This window comes from Heteronotia binoei, chromosome 13 (genome assembly GCF_032191835.1).
Source record: "Heteronotia binoei isolate CCM8104 ecotype False Entrance Well chromosome 13, APGP_CSIRO_Hbin_v1, whole genome shotgun sequence".
NCBI classification, from domain to species: Eukaryota; Metazoa; Chordata; class Lepidosauria; order Squamata; family Gekkonidae; genus Heteronotia; species Heteronotia binoei.
In genome coordinates, this window is record NC_083235.1 from 3,691,037 (window position 1) to 3,711,524 (window position 20,488).

The 20,488-nt window shown below is 49.5% G+C and overlaps 1 protein-coding gene across 1 annotated transcript in view; it reads left to right on the forward strand.

Annotated features, from left to right (window-relative positions):
• The first annotated feature begins 227 nt into the window (after window positions 1–227).
• Window positions 228–20,488, forward strand: part of KHSRP (KH-type splicing regulatory protein) — a 44,610-nt gene continuing 24,349 nt past the window's right edge. The window contains exons 1-3 of the mRNA XM_060252664.1: window positions 228–488; window positions 18,774–18,870; window positions 20,193–20,231. Coding sequence (XP_060108647.1) covers window positions 276–488; window positions 18,774–18,870; window positions 20,193–20,231 — 349 coding nt within the window. The 5' untranslated portion in view covers window positions 228–275. The remainder of the gene's footprint in view (window positions 489–18,773; window positions 18,871–20,192; window positions 20,232–20,488) is intronic.

The following is a 20,488-nucleotide window of genomic DNA, read 5'->3' on the forward strand; positions in this document are numbered from 1 at the left end:
TCGCCGAAACCCCTGGCCCTCAAAAGCCAGCGCCCGCCCCCGCTTGCTCGCGGTAGGCCCTCCGCGGAGGCCGCCCGTTTCCTTTGACGCCCATTGGCCGCGCTTCCTGCCCGTCGCCCGTCTCCGCCGCGCGATTGGCCGGCGCCGAGGGCGGGGCGACGGGGCCGTGGCGTTCCCGGCGTGCCGTGCGGGCGTGTGTGAGGGTGAGGAGAGAGCGCTGCGGCCTTGTTCCCGCGTTGAGCCTCGTCGCCGCCTCCGCCTCTCCCGCCGCCGCCATGTCCGACTATAGCGCGGGCGGGCCGCCGCCGCCCTCAGCTGGGCCGCCGGGCGGAGGAGCCGGAGCTGCCGGGCCGCCGAGTCAGGCAGGTGGAGGAGGAGGAGGAGGAGGAGGCGCTGGTGGGGCCGGGCAGGCTGGGGGAGCGGCGGGGCCCGGGCCCGCCGGGATCCGGAAAGACGCCTTCGCCGACGCGGTACAACGCGCACGGCAGGTGAGGGCCACGCGGCGGGCAGGGCGGGGACGGGGGAGGCGGGCGCCGAGGGGTCCCCCCAGGGCCTCAGGGACGCGCCAGCCGCTCTGCGCACGCGCCTCGGAAGCCCGCCTCGGCCCACTGCAGCGTGCGGAAAGCCAGCTCTCCAAGGCGCCTCGGTTCCGTGCAGGGATGGGGGGCGATCTGGAAGTCTTTGCAGGGAGAAAGCCAGCTCTCCAAGGCACCTCGTTTCCGTGCAGAAATGGGGGGCAATTTGGAATTCCTTGCAGGGAGAAAGCCAGCCCGCCAAGGTTTTTGGGGAGGAAGGCGCCTCGTTTCCGTGCAGGGATGGGGAGCAATTTGGAATTCCTTGCAGGGAGAAAGCCAGCCCTCTAAGGCTTCTGGGGAGGAAGGCGCCTCGTTTCCGTGCAGGGATGGGGAGGAATTTAGAATTTTTTGCAGGGAGAAAGCCAGCTCTCCAAGGCTTCTGGGGAGGAAGGCGCCTCGTTTCCATGCAGGGATGGGGAGGAATTTGGAATTCTTTGCAGGGAGAAAGCCAGCCCTCTAAGGCTTCTGGGGAGGAAGGCGCCTCGTTTCCATGCAGGGATGGGGAGGAATTTGGAATTCTTTGCAGGGAGAAAGCCAGCTCTCCAAGGTTTCTGGGGAGGAAGGCGCCTCGTTTCTGTGCAGGGATAGGGAGCAATTTGGAATTCTTGCAGGGAGAAAGCCAGCCCTCCAAGGCTTCTGGGGAGGAAGGCGCCTCGTTTCTGTGCAGGGATAGGGAGCAATTTGGAATTCTTGCAGGGAGAAAGCCAGCTCTCCAAGGTTTCTGGGGAGGAAGGCGCCTCGTTTCCATGCAGGGATGGGGAGGAATTTGGAATTCTTTGCAGGGAGAAAGCCAGCTCTCCAAGGTTTCTGGGGAGGAAGGCACCTCGTTTCCATGCAGGGATGGGGGGCAATTTGGAATTCCTTGCAGGGAGAAAGGCAGCCCTCCAAGGCTTCTGGGGAGGAAGGCGCCTCGTTTCTGTGCAGGGATAGGGAGCAATTTGGAATTCTTGCAGGGAGAAAGCCAGCTCTCCAAGGTTTCTGGGGAGGAAGGCACCTCATTTCCGTGCAGGGATGGGGAGCAATTTGGAATTTTTTGCGTGGAGAAAGCCAGTTCTCCAAGGTACCTCATTTCCGTTCAGGGATGGGGAGCAGTGTGCGATTCCTGACATGGAGAAAGCCAGCTCTCCGAGGCACCTCGTTTCCGTGCAGGGATGGGGGGCAATTTGGAATTCCTGGCATTTAAAAAGCTAGGGCTTCATGGGTCCTGGGGAGGAAGGCGCCTCCTTTCCATACAGGGATGGGGAGCAATTTGGAATTCCTCGCATATAGAAAGCTAGGGCTTCAAGGTTCTGGGGAGAAAGGCGCCTCGTTTTCACGCAGAGATGGGGAACAGCTTGGAATTCCTTGCATGTGGAAAGCTAGGGCTTCAAGGGTCTGGGGAGGGAAGGCACCTCGTTTTCGTGTAGGGAGGTGTGGAGTAGCGTGGAATTTTTTGCACATGGGAAGCCAGCGCTGCAAGGGTCTGGGGAGGAAGGTGCCTTGTTTCCGTGCAGAGATGGGGAGCAACTTGAAATTCGTAGGAAGCTTGGGGTGTGGGGAGAAAGGCGCCTCATTTCCGTGCAGGGAGGTGGAGCGGCATGGAATTCCTTGCAAGATTCTGGCAGCTCTTCTGCAGGTGTGCTGGGGGGGGGGGGTGTGCGTTGCATGTGCCTTGTTTCAGTTTTTCTTGTGCCAAGGCATGTGGAGGCCTTTCCGGCGTCCAGACCTCAAATGAACCTTTGTGGGCAGAGTCTTGCATGGCAGGCTTCAGGTTGGGGAATTCCTGGAGATTTCAGGAAGGGGGGGGGGGGGGCGAGGAAGAACTTTAGCAGGATGTAATGCTATAGAATCCACCTTCAACTGTAGTTGTCTTTTTCCAGGAGGACTGGCTGCTGTAATCTGGAGACCGTTTGTAATTTGGGGAGGTTTTCAGATACCATATGGAGGTTGGCAACTGTTCTGGGTTGGGAAATTCCTAGAGAGCATGGGTTTTGGGGGCTTTAGCAGGGTATAATTGCATAGATTCCGTCCCATAAAGTACTCCAATTCTCCAAGTGGAAATTATTTTTGCAGCTGGAGATAAATTGTAATTCCTGGAGATCTCCAGGCCTCCCCGGAGGTTGCCAACTCTTACGGCACTGAAATGGCAGCTCTGAGCTTTAAATTTTAGGACATGAGAGGTTATGACTTTTGGATGTGTCTTTTTCACTCTTCAATCGACTTAAAAGGTTTTGCGGAGCATCTTGCACTGCATTGCTGCGTGTTGCAAACTTTGTGACTTGATGTAGAAAAAAAACCCACACAATCTGCTTGGTGTGATGTTAGTTGTATTTTAGTGTGTCTCATTTTAGTGGACCTGTAGAGCATGTATTAGATCTTGTCCACAGATATAGCACTCAGAGATGTTCTCCTGCAGAAGCAGAGATTTCACTCCTTTAGGCAGTCGTGTGATGGAGTGATTCCATTTTTTCTGTAGGACTTCGTTATATTTTAAAAAAAAAGAACACTTAGTGTACTAGTGCTATAGGAAAATGGTGCCATGCATTCCCTGTGGGACTTGTTCTCTCCTTCTGAAGGTGTCAGTTATCTTTCTTAAGTGGCACAGACCTTTTTTCTGTCTCATTGAGTCTGCTTTAGGATTGTGTTTTATAGTCCTAGACGCGGGGTGACCAACCTTGCTTAACATAAGAGCCACATAGAATAAATGTCAAGATGTTTGAGAGCCACAAGACATGAATGTCAGATGTTTGAGAGCCGTGAAGAAGGAAGGAAAATAGATGGTGGAGGGAGGGAGAGGTGGAAAGAAAGCAATTCTTTAAATGTATTCTCCGAGATGGCCAATCGAGTGGGAGCTCCAAGAGCCACACAATATGTGTGAAAGAACCACATGTGGTTCCTCAGCATCAGTTTGGGCATTCGTGTCTTAGACCAAGGTGCTAGATGTCCCTATAACTTCAGACTGCAAATTATGGCGGGGCCACAGTTTTGAATTCCAATCTCAGAGTTGTTTCAGGCCCAGCTCTTTAAACCATTAATCCAGGGGTGGCCAGCGGTAGCTCTCCAGATGTTCCCCCTACAACTCCCATCAGCCCCAGCCACTGGCCATGCTGGCTGGGGCTGATGGGAGTTGGATGCAAAAAACATCTGGAGAGCTACCGTTGGCCACCCCTGGATTAATCTGTTCCTTTTAAAAGAGTCCTGAAGGCTTAATATTGAGAAATAAGGTGCAGCTGTTAATCTGGTAGGACAATTACAACCTCCATTGTATATATACAGGAGAAGGAAAGGTCCCCTGTGCAAGCACCAGTCATTTCAGACTCTGGGGTGATGTTTCGCAACGTTTTCACAGCAGACTTCTTACAGGGTGGTTTACCGTTGTCGTCCCCAATCATCTACACTTTCCCCCCAGCAAGCTGGGCACTCATTTTACAAGCCAGTAGTTTACCATATGTCCCTTAGAAGGCTGAGAGCAGATGAAAAACATGGTCCTTAACTGAATATTGTTTGAAATTAATTTCAGGAGCTAGTTAGGGGTGATGGAAGGTAGATCGAGTAACGCTAGCTGGTTGGTAGCTTTTTCTCAGATGGTTTTTTTAAATGGAAGAATTTTGCAGTGTTTACTAAATTTGGGCTATTTTTTAAATTGTAAACAGACGTTTAAAAGAGCAGTTTTGGCTTGAAGAAATAGCCAGAGAGAAACCCGTGGTTGTACTTTCAAGTTCTCGGTTGTTTTTCAGACTGGGTGCCTTGGGGGGGAGGATCAGATCATGGTATTGTGAGGCCATCAGTGTGATTCTGCCAAGGGTGCCTATACCTGACTGCTTTGTTCCCAGCATTACTCTCCCGCGGGAACAGTCTAGTCCAGGGGCAGCCAAACTGTGGCTCTTTCATACACATGGTGTGGCTCTTGAAGCCCCCATCGTCCTGTCGGCCACTTTGGACAAGGCACGTGTGTCTTTAAATAACTTCGCCAAGCCAGCTAGCAGCTTGGAGAATGCATTTAAAGTTAAAGTTGCTTTCTTTCCACCTCTCCTCCCCAAATCTATTTGTTTGCCTGCCTGCCTGTCTTGTGGATCTCAAAGATCTGACGTTCTTTTCGTGCAGCTCTCAAACGTATGCCAATTATATGGCTTTTGTGGCCACCCCTGGTCTAGTCAGTGGTTGCAAGATCAGGGCGTAAAACACCTGCATGTTCGCATCCAGCCTGCTGAAATGCTCTGTAGGTGGTGAAAACTGGCACTGTTTTGTGGCCTTTTATTTTGTATTGGAGAGCGTTACCTTTGTTTACAGAAGGTGTAGGAGGAAGTTTAAAACACTTATTGCCGCTTGTGGTCTGAAATAGTACATTTTTCCTCTTCAGGGTTCTACGGTGTTATTTCTCCTTCAATCTGCTTATGCTGTATTACAGGGCTGGCCAATGGTAGCTCTCCAGAGGTTTTTTTGCCTACAACTCCCAGCATGGCCAATGGCTGGGGCTGATGGGAGTTGTAGGCAAAAAAACATCTGGAGAGCTACCGTTGTCCACCCCTGCACGGCAGGATTCTAATACTGCATGAAGTAAAATGGGGGCTGGGGAGGCTTTGAGGAAGGCAGACGAAGCCTGCGCTAGGACATTTGACTTGAGCTTTAAACGGCTTGGCCTAACTCAGACTCACCCTTGAAACTCCTGATGCGGTGTTAAAGACGAACAACTCTTGGATTTGCACAGCGCGTTTTGGGCTTCCTGGTAAGGATCTGCCGCTTGTTTCCGCATTTGGGTTTAGCGATGGTTGCCAACTCGGAGGGTGGCACGTTTTACCATGGGCAGATTTTGAGGAGTGTGTGGGATTATCATGGGTGAAGTCATCGGGAAGCAAAGGGGACTTGCTTGCACAGAGAGGTTCCCCAGCTATCCTCTCAAAGCCTTGAGGAAGAGGGCCTTCACGGGAATCCCTTTGTTGAATAGGTGAGCCTGAGTGATTGGCCTGAAATCATGCAGAGAGTCATATGACTCAGCAGCGGGTGCAGCTGAGGTTTGCTGCCCTCTGTTCACCAGGATATGGAGCTGTAAGGAAACTATGAGAAAGGTCAAAGTTCCCTTGTTTGGGGATAGTGCTCTTCTTTGGGAGTTGTAGCCACTGGGCAAATCTAGAATCATTTAGATTTGTAATCAGTGCTTGAACATATGAAGCTGCCTTATACTGAATCAGACCTTTGGTCCATCAAAGTCAGTCTTGTCTTCTCAGACTGGCAGCGGCTCTCCAGGGTCTCAAGCTGAGGTTTTTCAGACCTACTTGCCTGGACCCTTTTTAGTCGGAGATGCTGGGGATTGATCCTGGGACCTCCTGTTTGCCAAGCAGATGCTCTACCACTGAGCCACCATCCCTCCCCTTAGGCATATGAACATAGATGAATATATGAAGCTGCCTTCTACTGAATCAGAGCCTGGATCCATCAAAGTCAGTCTTGTCTACTCAGACTGGCAGCGGCTCTCCAGGGTCTCCAGTTGAGATTACTCACGCCTACTTGCCTGGACCCTTTTTTGGAGATGCCGGGGATTGAACCTGGGACCTTCTGCTTCCCAAGCAGATGCTCTACCACGAGCCACTGTCCCTCCCCAAATGGATTGGCTTACGAATTGATTTTCTGTGATAAGAGGAGGAAGGTTCTTTCAGAAATCTTTTCAGAGTCAAGATTCATTTTTTTTCAGGGTAGGGGGGAGATGATAAACATCTGAGGTGAGATGGACAGATGAAAGGACATACTTCTTTACTCAGGGAGTGATTAAAATGTGGAATTTGGTACAAGAGGGTGTAGTGATGGCCACAGGAATAGACAACTTTAAAAGGGGGTTAGATTGATTTGTGGAGAATGTGTCTATCAGTGGATATTAGAAGAAGACTGCAGATTTATACCCTGCCCTTCTCTCTGAATCAGAGACTTAGAGCAGCTTACAATCGCCTATATCTTCTCTCCCCCCCCCCAACAAACACCCTCTGAGATGGGTGGGGCTGAGAGGGCTCTCACAGCAGCTGCCCTTTCAAGGACAACTCCTGGATAGCTATGGGTAACCCAAGCCCTTTCCAGCAGCTGTAAGTGGAGGAGTGGGAAATCAAATCCCGTTCTCCGGGATAAGAGTCCACTCAGTTAATAACTACACCAAACTGGCTATTAGCCATGGTGGCTGAGGCAACCCTCCACTAAACCTGGAGACAGCATCAGGGGAAGGCCTTGGCCTCTGTGCCTTGTTGTTGGCCCTCCAGAGGAACTTAGTTGGACACTGTGTGAGACAGGAGGCTGGACTAGGTGGACCCTCCCTGGCCTGATCCAGCAGGGCTCTTCTGATGTTCTTCTCAGGGGAAGGCCTCGGCCTCTCTGCCCTGTTGCTGGCCCTTCAGAGGAACTGTCTGGCCACTGTGTGAGACAGGAGGCTGGGCTAGGTGGACCCTCACTGGTCTGACCCAGCAGGGCTCTTCTGATGTTCTTCTCAGGGGAAGGCCTCGGCCTCTCTGCCCTGTTGCTGGCCCTTCAGAGGAACTGTCTGGCCACTGTGTGAGACAGGAGGCAGGACTAGATGGACCCTCCCTGGCCTGATCCAGCAGGGCTCTTCTGATGTTCTTCTCAGGGGAAGGCCTCAGCCTCTTTGCCCTGTTGTTGGCCCTCCAGAGGAATTGGTTGGCCACTGTGTGAGACAGGATGCTGGACTAGGTGAACCCTCACTGGTCTGACCCAGCAGGGCTCTTCTGATGTTCTTCTCAGGGGAAGGCCTCAGTGTCTCTCCCTTGTTGTTGGCCCTCCAGAGAAACTAGTTAGTGTGTGTGAGGCAGGATGCTGAACTAGATGGATCACTGTGCCAATCTAGCAGGGTTCTTCTGATATTTTTATGACTGTGTAAATAGCCTTCCTTTCTTCCGAAGTCAGTAGTAATGAGTCCCCAGCTTACGGGGGAGGGGGGGGAAGTGTAGAGGACTGGGGAAGGCAATGGCAAACCACCCCGTAAAAAGTCTGCCGTGAAAACATTGTGAAAGCAACGTCACCCCAGAGTCGAAAACGACTGGTGCTTGCACAGGGGACTACCTTTAGCTTTTTAAATAGGAGTTGCATTCCCTGTAGTGCTTGGTAATGGAAAGATTTCCGCCTGTGGAGGAGTACGACTTTCACAGGTGTCCCCCCCCCCCCGTGGCAGCCTGAAACGTCCTCGGGAAACAATCCTACACCTGGTGAAGGGGGGGACCCCTAGAACAAGATTGGAGGGGGCATTTCAGACTCCTGCAGTAGAGATGAAACTACAGAAACCATGTTTCCTTTCTGAGTTCTTGCATCCCTGGAAACGCCATGTCCTATCTAGCCCACGTTCTGGATTTCTTTTACTCCACTGCTTTTCATGGCTGTGCAGTCAGAGTCACCCAAACTTTGCTTCTCTTCCTTATGCGAAGTTTAATTAGCTTTGTTGCCGGTCCATTAAATTCTAAAGGTTGCATGAAAATCAGCCATTATGGATGACGCTGGTTAGCCTGTTACTTTTCTCAAATTGCTTGACTGTATTTGTCGTCTGAGAAGTTCTGGCAGCTTGTTTTTGTGTTCCTGGAAAGGTGTCAGAGAATATTAATGGCTTGAGGGCAGAAGAAAGATGTATTGTGGCGATTGTGGAATCTGCTTGGTTTGTGAGCTATTGAGGGTTTAATTTTTTACACTTTGGAACATTGGTTCGGAAAAGTTATATCCATGTAGCGCTAAGTCCCCGGTAGTTTCACCAACCAAATTAGGTGCAGTAAACCTATTGAAAGTCTTTTCAGGAATCTTTGTCCCAGTGTTTTTTCTTCATAGCAGCAGTGGGTGAAGAGAGAATTCACTGTCTTTCTAAGTGAATCATAATTAACGTGTTTTATGGTGCGATCCTGTGCAGCGTTGGCTCTAGTCAGAGCTCTCTGCAATCAATAGGCTGGACTGACAGTTTCTCTTGTAGCTAAAACTTGTTAAAGCAGAAAGAAAGCACTTAGGAATATACCCTTGGGAGGCTGAGAAAATAGTCAAATTCTGATATCTCAATCCTGAGCATTGTTACTTTTAAGCGAGCTCTATTGAATTCCATGCAGCTTGCCTGTAAAAAGGTGCTTCAGTTTGGGGCACTTAAGAACGAGCATCATGTTATGGAGCCACATCGTTATTAGCATGTAAGCGCCATCAAGTTGCAACTGACTTACAGCCGTGCCTGCAAAGGGGTTTCAAGGCACGTGAGAAGCAGAGGTGGTTTGCCTTTACCTTCCTTTGCAGAGTCTTCCTTGTACTGATCCTGCTTAGCTTCCAACGTTTAGAGACTCCAGAAAGGGGCTTTCAAGGCAAGTGAGAAGCAGAGGTGCTACAAAGACCCAGGTTGGTGTAGTGGTTAAGTGCACAGACTCTAATCTGGGGGGGACCAGGTTTGATCCCCCACTCCTCCACATGCAGCTGCTGGGTGACCTTGGGTCAGTCACAGTTCTCTCAGCACTCTCTCAGACCCAACCTACCTCAAAGGGTGTCTGTTGCAGGGAGAGGAAGTGCAAGGAGATTGTAAGCCAGTCTGAGACTCCTTCAGGTAGCGAAGGGCAGGGTTAAAACAATTAATGCAGCGTTAATAAATGAGTGGCCCGGACAAGCCGCTTCTCGTCAGATCTTGGAACCCAAGCGTGCTTGACCCTTGTTGATACTTGGATGGAAGGCCACCAAGGAAGTCCAGGGTTGCTGTGCAGAGGCAAACAACAGCAAACCACCTCTGAATGCTTCTTGCTGTGACCTGGATGGCCCAGGCTAGCCTGATCTTATCAGTTCTCAGAAGCTAAGTCAAGGTCAACTCTGGTTAGTACTTGGATGGGAGACCACCAAGGAAGTCCAAGGTTGCTGTGCAGAGGCAGGCAACAGCAGACCACCTCCAAATGTATCTTGTCTTAACCAGAATGGCCCAGGCTAGCCTGATCTTCTCAGATGCTGAGGGCTGGCCCTGGTTAGTCCTTAGAAGGGAAACCACTGAGAATGTCTGGGCTAACTTCACAGAGGCAAGCTACTTCTCTTTATCTCTTACCTTGGCGTGGACGGCCCTTGCTAGCCCAGTCTCTGCAGATTTTGGAAACTAAGAAGGGTCAGCTTTGGTTAGCACTCGGACAGGAGGCCACCAAGGCAGTCCAGGGTCGCTATGCAGAGAAAGGCAGTGGCAAACCACCTCCGTTCATCTCTTGGCAGCCCTTTCCACCAGCACCAAGTGGTGGCACTGAAATGCCGTCCTTGGCAGATATGGCTTGCTTATAGAAGCCATTCCAGTTCCCCTCATTATGTTCTTTTCTTGCTGTGTTCCAGCATTGCCTTAGAGGCCATTATCCTCTCCCCTGCTACCTGTCGGCTTCCTCCAAGGCTCTCTGTCTCAGTTTTGCATTCTCACAGCTCTGCTTGTTTGATCTCCGGCATCCTTCCTTTCTTTCCCTTCACTGAAATTTGTAACCTCGCTGTTATCTTTTCCTTCTTTTTCTCCAAGTTTGCTCAGTTGCTAGACCTCGTTTGCCTTCTCATCCGATGGGTCTGTGTCTTCTTCCCTGATGCCGTTGGAGCTCTTATTCAGACTTTTTTCTTTCTTTTTTTTATGGGCTGTCACAGCAGTGAGTTTTCCTCCACTGTGTAAATTTTGGGGGGTGAAAATTCTCATTAAATTTTTTCTTTATTCTGCATTATTTCCAGAATTAAAATCTGCAAATTATCTATACCTTTCTTGTAAAATAACAGGGGAAAAGAATAAGAAGCTTAGGTTTTTAACACAGAGTCCAAAACAGCGTCTATTCTTTTCCACCAGTAGGGACTTGTGAATGAGTCCCGTAGTGGTCAAAGAGCTTATGACATTCAGAGCTAGTTCAGATAAGGTGAATGAAAGCCACCTCATCCTCCAGATCGAGTTTCTAAATTAAAAATTATCAAGACAGGGTGCACAGTCTTTACTTCTGTGTTGCTTCAGAACATTGAACACCAAAAATTGTTCTCCTTGTATTGCTTGCAAATATTTTGAATATTGTTAGGTGGAGGCGTCGAACTTATTTGTTGTGAGGGCCAGATCTGACATAAATGAGACCTTGTCAGGCCAGGCCATGTTGGGCTGGGCCACGCGTGTACCCATTTAAGGTACATGCTTAAAACATTAGCATTCGTTGGTCTTAAAGGTGCTTTCCAGTCAGTCCAATTCTGTTCCATCTATGCTAGCTCTTAATTTGTTTCCAGGCCCATTTCAAGATGCTGGTATTGACCAACAGGTTGAAATTAAATCAGAAGAGTTTCTGGCTCAACATTAGGAAGAACTTCCTGACCATTAGAGCGGTTCCTCAGTGGAACAGGCTTCCTCCTCGGAAGGTGGTGGGCTCTCCTTCCTTGGAGGTTTTTAAGCAGAGGCTGGATGGCCATCTGACAGCAATGAGGATCCTGTGAATTTAGGGGGAGGTATTTGTGAGTTTCCTGCATTGTGCAGGGGGTTGGACTAGATGACCCTGGGGATCCCTTCCAACTCTAGGATTCTATGATTCAATAAAGCCCTTGGGGCCAGCATATTTTAAAAGACCACCTACTCCCTTGTGAGTGCTTTGGTCATCTTCAGAAGCTGTACCTGTTTCAGGTGTCCCGCCTTTTGAGGCTGGATAGGTAGCAGCAATCCAAGGAACTTTGGAACTCACTTCCCCGAGGGGTTTGTTTGCCTTCCTCCGTTGTCTTCTGCCTGCAGGTGGCGTTTCTTTAGCATTACCCCACTGTCGTTTGTTCTCCTCCCTGGATATGTGTGTGTGTGTTATTGAATTGTTTAAACATTTCAAGTACAGTTGTTTTAAAAACTATTTAAGTAGCTTGATGTTTTAGTGTTGACATTGTCTTGATATTTGCTGCCTCGAGAAACCTATTTGGGTGGGAATGTGGCACAGAAACATTTTATATATTTAATTGAAAATATATTGCAGTTCTTCGAAGATCTATTTTACTGCTGTTTGGTCTCAGTATCTGTTTGCCAGATTCACTGGTTCCTTTTTCTTCCTTGCAGATAAATTAGAAGGGATTCATTGGGCAAAAATCTGTATTCCTTTCACATCATGAAACTCCTGAACAGCAGTCTTGATACCAGCTTAACTTCTAGCAACTTGTTGCTCTCTTGCTCACGCTTAGCTGGCTAACTTCTCCCCCTCTCTGCTCCCCCCCTCCCAATTTCTTTTCTTACTCACTTTGGTATGTTAGACCTCATAAATCTCAAATAAATCACCAGTTTCCAAACAGATATTTAAAATATGTCATAAGAACGTAAGAGAAGCCATGTTGGATCAGGCCAGTGGCCCATCCAGTCCAACACTCTGTGTCACATAGTGGCCGAAAAACCCAAGTGCCATCAGGAGGTCCATCAGTGGGGCCAGGACACTAGAAGCCCTCCCACTGTGCCCCCCACCCAGCACCAAGAAGACAGAGCATCACTGCCCCAGACATAAGAACATAAGAGAAGCCATGTTGGATCAGGCCAGTGCCCCATCCAGTCCCACACTCTGTGTCACACAGTGGCCAAAAAGCCCAGGTGCCATCAGTGGGGCCAGGACACTAGAAGCCCTCCCACTGTACACCCCAAGCACCAAAAATACAGAGTATCAATGCCCCAGGCATAAGAGAAGCCATGTTGGGTCAGGCCAATGGCTCATCCATACCCACACTCTGTATCACACAATGGCCAAAAAAAAACAGGTGCCATCAGGAGGTCCAGCAGTGGGGCCAGGACACTAGAAGCCCTCCCACTGTTGTCCCTCCAAGCACCAAGAATACAGAGCATCTCTTGCCCCAGACAGAGAGTTACAACAATATGTTGTGGCTAATAGCCACTGGTGGACCTCTGCTCCATATGTTTATCCAATCCCCTCTTGAAGCTGTTTATGCTTGCAGCCACTGCCACCTTCTGTGGCAGTGAATTCAGGTATTAATCACCCTTTGGGTGAAGAAGTATTTTCTCTAACCCAACTGCTCAGCAATTTCATTGAATGTCCCGCACTCAGCATAGCACAGAGATCCCTTACCTTTTCCAGCCTGCAGGCACCTTTGGAACTCTCACACAGCACCATGGGCACTGCTGCAAAATGGCTGCCCTAAAGGGTGGAGCCAGCCACAAAATGTCTGCTGCAGATCACCATCAGTCACAAAGCAAAAGATCCTTGGCTGTGGTGTTAGCTGCTCTCCTAGCAACCAAATCTCCAGAAGCCAGTCAGAAGACCTCATAGGCCCCACCTGGCCCCACCCCATTTCTAAACACTTGGCATGGAGCAAGAAAAGTGGGGGCAGATGCCATGTTGGGGACCCCTGATAGAGTAGCGAATAAGAGAGCAGCCAGTGTCCTACAAAAGGTGGGCAGCACTATATTTACACTCAGCCTTGTTCCACTGATGCAAGTCACATGCCATTGGAAAAGCTGAACATCTAGCGTAGCTGGAAGGGGCGTTTCTCCTTTGAGTTTGATTTTCTGTTATGTCTTTAGAAAGACTGGTCTGCTTCATCCATATAGTGATAAAACGACTCCATAGTTGCTGTAATTAGAAGATATTGGATTTATATCCTGCCCTCCACTCCGAAGAGTCTCAGAGCGGCTCACAATCTCCGTTACCTTCCTCCCCCACAACAGACACCCTGTGAGGTAGATGAAGATATTGGATTTATATTCTGCCCTCCACTCCGAAGAGCCTCAGAGCGGCTCACAATCTCCTTTACCTTCCTCCCCCACAACAGACACCCTGTGAGGTAGATGAAGATATTGGATTTATATCCTGCCCTCCACTCCAAAGAGCCTCAGAGCGGCTCACAATCTCCTTTACCTTCCTCACCCACAACAGACACCCTGTGAGGTAGATGAAGATATTGGATTTATATCCTGCCCTCCACTCCGAAGAGTCTCAGAGCGGCTCACAGTCTCCTTTACCTTCTCCCCCAACCCCCCACAACAGACCCCCTGTGAGGTAGATGAAGATATTGGATTTATATCCCGCCCTCCACTCCGAAGAGTCTCAGAGCGGCTCACAATCTCCTTTCCCTTCCTCCCCCACAACAGACACCCTGTGAGGTGGGTGGGGCTGAGAGGGCTCTCACAGCAGCTGCCCTTTCAAGGACAACTCTTGCAAGAGCTGTGGCTGACCCAAGGCTATTCCAGCAGGGGCAAGTCCAGGAGTGGGGAATCAAACCCGGTTCTCCCAGATAAGAGTCCACACACTTAACCACTACACCAAACTGGCTCTCCGAGTTCTTATCCCAGGCGGAAGCTGGGTCTTCAGGTAGCCAGCTCCAGGTTGACTCAGCCTTCCATCCTTTCGAGGTCCGTAAAATGAGTACCCAGCTTGCTAGCAGGGGGAAGTGTAGATGACTGGAGAAGGCAATGGCAAACCATGCCGTGAAAAAAGTCTAACGTGAAAAGCAGCGTAACCCCAGAGTCGGAAACGAATGGTGCTTGCTTGCACAGGGGACCTTTCCTTTTCCTTATATGTTAGAAAAAATGGCATAGGATATAACGGAGAAAACATAGCACTAAATTTTCTGCTCGAGCGTCGTTACGCAAGTAGAAAGGCGCTGTAGAGCTTTCACTGAAATCATTAAACCAATTATATTAAAACAGCAGTTAAACAACCATTAAATGAATAGCAGCAACCGTGTTAAAATATAGCAGCGGTGTAAAACTCATCAATGAGAAAACATTTATGTATCATTGTGAGGGCAGAGGGCAGAAATGGACTGGCCGCAATCCAAACGTGATTCACAACACAAAAAGGGCCAGCGGAACTAGTAATAAGTAGTTTACACCAGTGTTCCCTCTTAAGCTGGGTTAGCGTGAGCTAGCTCACAGTTTTTTTAGCCTCTGGCTCACACGTTTTTTGTCTTACCTCGGAAGGATGGCCCCGGAAGAAATTAATTTGCACAGTAGCCAAACCGTTTGCTCACAACTGTAATGCCAGTAGTTCACAAAGTAGATTTTTTTGCTCACGAGACTCCATAGCTTAGGCTGGGGTGTCAAACTCATTTGTTATATGAGGGCTGGATCTGACATAAATGAGACCTTGTCGGGCCGGGCCATGTGTGTTCCTATTTAAGATTAGGTAGCAGAGATATAAACTTTATAAAGGACACAGACAAACACAAAGATTTTTTAAACAGCAACATGCTTAAAACATTGTCATTGGTCTTAAAGGTGCTTTCTTTGTATTTCTCCCATGGGATTCAGGAAACGGGGCAAAGAAAGCTCTGGCTCTTTCCTTCCTTCCCCATGGGACCAGAAGGGGGAGGAGCCTCAGCCAAGAGAAGGAAGAGAGGCTTGGCTCAGTAGTTCTGCTGTGTGGTTGAGAGAGCCTGGCAAAGCAAGCTCTGTCCACCCTTCCTCCTCAAGGGAGGAGCCTCATCCAATGGAAAAAATAGAGGTTTTGCTTTGTAGCTCCTGTGCGATTGAGCAAGCTGTGCAAAGCAAGCTGTGATGCAAGAGGAAGGAAGAGAGAGGGAGAAGGAATCGTGACAGCCAGTTGCTCGGGGGCCTGATTTAGCCTCCGGGCTGCATGTTTGACACTCCAGGGTTAGAGGGAGTATTGGCCTGCACATTTCAGGGGTGGGGGGAACCCCTCACTGTTATTTGTCATGGAGTTCTAGGCAGGAGGTGATGGGAAAGACCTCAGCCTGAGACTCTGGAGAGCTGCTTCCGATTTGAGTGGACGATACTGACTTTGGTGGACTGAAGAAGACGACATTGGATTTATATTCTGCCCTCCATTCAGAAGTCTCAGAGTGGCTCACAATCTCCTTTATCTTCCTCCCCCACAACAGACACCCTGTGAGGTGGGTGGGGCTGAGAGGGCTCTCACAGCAGCTGCCCCTTTCAAAGACAACCTCTGCCAGAGCTATGGCTGACCCAAGGCCATTCCAGCAGGTGCAAGTGGAGGAGTGGGGAATCAAACCCGGTTCTCCCATATAAGAGTCTACGCTCATAACCACTTCACCAAACTGGCTCTCAGGAGACAGACACCCTGTGAGATAGGTAGGGCTGAGAGACCTCTGACATAAGCTGCCCTTTCAAGGAAAACTCTGCAAGAGCTATGGCTGACCCAAGGCCATTCCAGCAGGTGCAAGTGGAGCAGTAGGAAATCAAACCCAGTTTTCCCAGTTAAGAGTCCGCGCACTTCACCACTACACCAAATTGGCTCACTGGTCTGGTTCTATGCGAGGCGGCTTCACACCTTCATGTAGTTGTCTAGAACAGCCAATTTTAATAGGTGCCGCTTGCAGGAGCGCTTTTAACAAGCTGCCTTTCCAGCAACCACTGAAGGAGGAGGGTCCATACATCTGAAAGGCAGCCATTTCTGGGGCAGAACCCACGGTGCCTTTTGGCAAAAATCTATATGTATGCTAAGTCGCAAGGGCGGAAAGCTCCTTCTAGTTCAATAATAGAGAACATGGCAAAATAGTTTTGGGGTGGGGCGGTATATTCTGCAGTTGCTGTCGAGCAGCTGCCCTTGGCCTGTAACCACAGAATAATTCCTGAAGGAAAATGCAGATGTGGAAAAAAATCAGGGTTCTGAATGCTGTGCGTAAAACCAGATGTTAACGCTGCTGGGAAGTAGGCAGAACAACATTGTTTGATTTCAGGAACTGGACGAAATAGATATTCCCCCAAGATGGATTACGATTTAATGGGGTTTTAAGAATATAAGAGAAGCCATGTTGGGTCAGGCCAATGCCCATCCAGTGTCCCAGGGCCCATCAGGAGGTCCACCAGCGGGGCAAGAACTCCAAAACCTCTTCCACTCTTGCTCCCTCAAGCACCAAGAAGACAGAGCATCACTGCCCCAGACATAATAACATAAGACAAAACCATGTTGGATCAGGCCTATGGCCCACCCAGTCTAACACACTGTGTCCCAAAGTAGGTAAAAAAACAGGTGCCAACAGGAGGTCCATCAGTGGGGCCAGAACTCCAGAAGCCCTCCAATGGTTCCCTGCCCCCCCCAAAGCACCAACAGGGGTTGAACAAGCTTCTTCAAGGTCTGTGTGTCCCAAAGGGAAAGTATCATAGAGTTGGAAGGGATCTCCAGGATCATCTAGTCCAGCCCTTGCACAATGGAGGAAACTCACAAATACCTCCTTTTACACAACCTGGTGACCCCTGTGCCATGTCCAGAAGATTGGGGGGGGGGGGACTCTTCAGGATCCCTGGCCAAAATGGGCTGGAGAAAAATTGCTGCCTTGCCCCAACTCTTCGTTGTTGAGATTTGTCCCTCTCATTTTGGGGAGGTGGGGAAGGTATGCATTGATATTGTAAGTTGCCTTCTACTGATTTGGACCATTGGCCTGTGAAGGCAGTCTTGTACACTCAGACTGGTAGAACAAAACAGGAGTCGATTGCACCTTTAAGACCAAGGTTTTTTTCGGAACGTCAGCTTTCGTGTGCTTTCTAAGCACACTTCTTCAGACAAGGAATGAGGTACAGTAAGCAGAGCCACATATAGCTGGTGGGGTGTGGAACGCAAAGTTAAAAGTTAAAATCCAATAGCAGAAGAGTAAAATTAACCAATTCAGAAAACCTTTTATCTGGCAACTGGTAGTTGCTCTCTAGATTCTCTGGCAGAGGTCTTTCCTGTTGCATTCCTCCAGATCTGTTGGATTTGAGATTCTGTGGGCTGAACCTGGAACCTTCTGCAAGTTTGGTGTAGTGGTGAAGTGTGCGGACTCTTTATCTGGGAGAACCGGGTTGGATTCCCCACTCCTCCACTTGCACCTGCTAGCATGGCCTTGGGTCAGCCACAGGTCTGGCAGAGGTTGTCCTTGAAAGGGCAGCTGCTGTGAGAGCCCTCTCCAGCCCCACCCACCTCACAGGGTGACTGTTGCATGGGAGGAAGGTAAAGGAGATTGTGAGCCGCTTTGAGATTCTGAGTGGAGGGCGGGATATAAATCCAATATCTTCATCTACCTCACAGGGTGTCTGTTGTGGGGGGAGGAAGGTAAAGGAGATTGTGAGCCACTCTGAGACTCTTCGGAGTGGAGGGCGGGATATAAATCCAGTATCTTCATCTACCTCACAGGGTGTCTGTTGTGGGGGAGGAAGGTAAAGGAGATTGTGAGCCGCTTTGAAATTCTGAGTGGAGGGCGGGATATAAATCCAATATCTTCATCTACCTCACAGGGTGTCTGTTGTGGGGGGAGGAAGGTAAAGGAGATTGTGAGCCACTCTGAGACTCTTCGGAGTGGAGGGCGGGATATAAATCCAGTATCTTCATCTACCTCACAGGATGCCTGTTGTGGGGGAGGAAGGTAAAGGAGATTGTGAGCCGCTTTGAGATTCTGAGTGGAGGGCGGGATATAAATCCAATATCTTCATCTACCTCACAGGCTGTCTGTTGTGGGGGGAGGAAGGTAAAGGAGATAGTGAGCCGCTCTGAGACTCTTCGGAGTGGAGGGCGGGATATAAATCCAATATCTTCATCTACCTCACAGGGTGTCTGTTGAGGGGGAGGAAGGTAAAGGAGATTGTGAGCCGCTTTGAGATTCGGAGTAGAGGGTGGGATATAAATCCAATATCATCTTCTAAGCAGATCCTCAGCCTCTGAGCTGCAGGAGAAAATGCTAGAGGGGTTGTAATGCATCATGCTGTATATTTGATGGACTTAGGCACTTTAAACTTCCAGACATCTTGAAGCTGCAAGGGAGAAAAGTGTGGTTCCCGGGAGGGAATTTTGGAAATGTTGGGGGGAGATTGAAATACAAGCAATATCTTCTTTATTGAACCTGAACTATCAGTATATCTAATTTATATATCAACAGGGCTTTTTTTGAACAGGAATGCACAGGAACGCAGTTCTGGCTGGATAGGGTATGGCCCAATGAGTTCATGTTGGGCTTTTTCTAAAAAAAAAAAAAAAAAAGCCTTGTGTGAAACAATGGTGATGTCAGGGGGTGTGACCTAATATGTGAATGAGTTCCTGCTGGGCTTTTTTTTACAAAAAAAGCCCTGTAAATCAGTATATCTTATTTGGAGAATGGGCTGTGGATAGACAAGATAGATGTTTCTACAAACCTGAAAAAAAGTCCTAGGTTTGCAGAAAAATCTGGAATCTTAAAAAAAAAAAAATCAAAAATCCATGGGGCAGGTATTAACCCTTATGCATGTGCGTGCCTGCTTAGGTTCTTTTTGTTTTCACTGATTTCTGGAAGCCTTTCCTCTATTAAACACCGTCTCCATTCTGATTACAGATAGCAGCAAAGATTGGGGGAGACTCAACCACAACAGTGAACAACTCCACCCCTGACTTTGGATTTGGTGGTCAAAAGAGACAACTGGAGGATGGAGGTACGGTAGGGATAGCTGGTGAAAGTCAGTGTCTGTGGTAGGGGCTGAACAAGTTTTGAGTCCAGCGAGGCACCGTTAAGACCAGGGGTGGCCAAACTGTGGCTCGGTAGCCACATGTGGCTCTTGAAGCCCCCACTGCCCCATTGGTTGGCTTGCAAAAGGCGTTTGTCTCTTTAAATCACTTTGCCAAGGCAGGCAGAGAATGCATTTAAAGTTGCTCTCTTTCAAACTTTCCCTCCCCCATCTATTTGCCCTTCCTTCCTTCCTTCCTTCCTTCCTTCCTTCCTTCCTTCCTTCCTTCCTTCCTTCCTTCCTTCCTTCCTTCCTTCCTTCCTTCCTTCCTTCCTCCCTCCCTCCCTCCCTCCCTCCCTCCCTCCCTCCCTCCCTCCCTCCCTCCCTCTTCTTTTGTGTATCCTGTGTGGCTCTTACGTTAAGCAAGTTTAGCCACCCTTGTTCAAGACCAAGAAAGGTTTATTCAAGGGATGAGCTTTCGTCTGATGAAGTTTGCCTACGCATGCCATGAATAAACTCCTGTTGGTCTTAAAGGTGCCTGTCTGGATTCAAAATTTGTTCTACTGCTTCAGACGAACATGGCTGCCCACCTGGATCTATCTGGCAGGGGTTGTTAAACACAGTTCCTACTGCTGACGTTGTGAGCTCTGGATTTTTAGAGTGCTGAGAGCAGCCTTCCGCGCCATGTGGAAGGGACTTTCTAAGCAGGGTCGGTGTGGGGGAGCAGGCCAGGTAGGTGGTTGTCCAGGGCACCACCTGGCTTACAGGGGTACCACTGGGCGCCACCATTCTTGGCTCCCTGGGTCTGCGCAGACCTGGGAAGCCGAGAGCGGGGCAGCATGTGCTGTCCTCCAAGACCACCTTCCCTTGCAAGAGAAGGCAGGCTTGGAGGGGAGCATGCCCCACCCCACTGCTATCCGCTTCCCAGGTCAGCCCAGAGCAGGGCGGGCCTAGGGAGTCCGGAACTCTGGCACCAGGCCCCGCGAACCCCGTCACTCAAACCCAGCTCCATTGCTTTGATGGGATCTACTTGGCAGTAGCCTTGATCCGAATCGGAGGCCGGAAGATCACCTGCCTGAAAGTATTTTACAGCGCAGGCCTATGCAGAGTTGCCCTATGGCGCTTAGGCTGGAGTAACTGCGTAGGGCAGCGTGGTTATTGTGGATGTGCCGTTATGATGAGTGTTGAGCTTCAAGAATGGACCATGGGTGCATCTTCACTTTTTACTGGAGGACAAGAGAAGCTGCCTTTTGATTGTTGGAAAGTGTTCTAAAGCACCTAAACGTGTTTCTTTGTTCTTGCTTCGACAGACCAGCCAGAAAGCAAGAAGCTGGCTGCTCAGCCAGAACGTAAGTACAGTTTGCTTTTCGAGGACTGGGGGAAGATGAGTGTCACCTGCATGCCAGTTCTATTCTAGAGAGCGAGTTAGGTGTAACGGTGAAGTGTGTGGGCTCTTTTCTGGGCGAACCGGGTTTGATTCCCCACGCCTCCACTTGCACCTGTTGGAATGGCCTTGGGTCAACCCTAGCTCTTGCAGAGCTGTCCTTGAAAGGGCAGCTTCTGGGTGAGCTCTCTCAGCCCCACCTACCTCCCAAAGTGTCTGTTG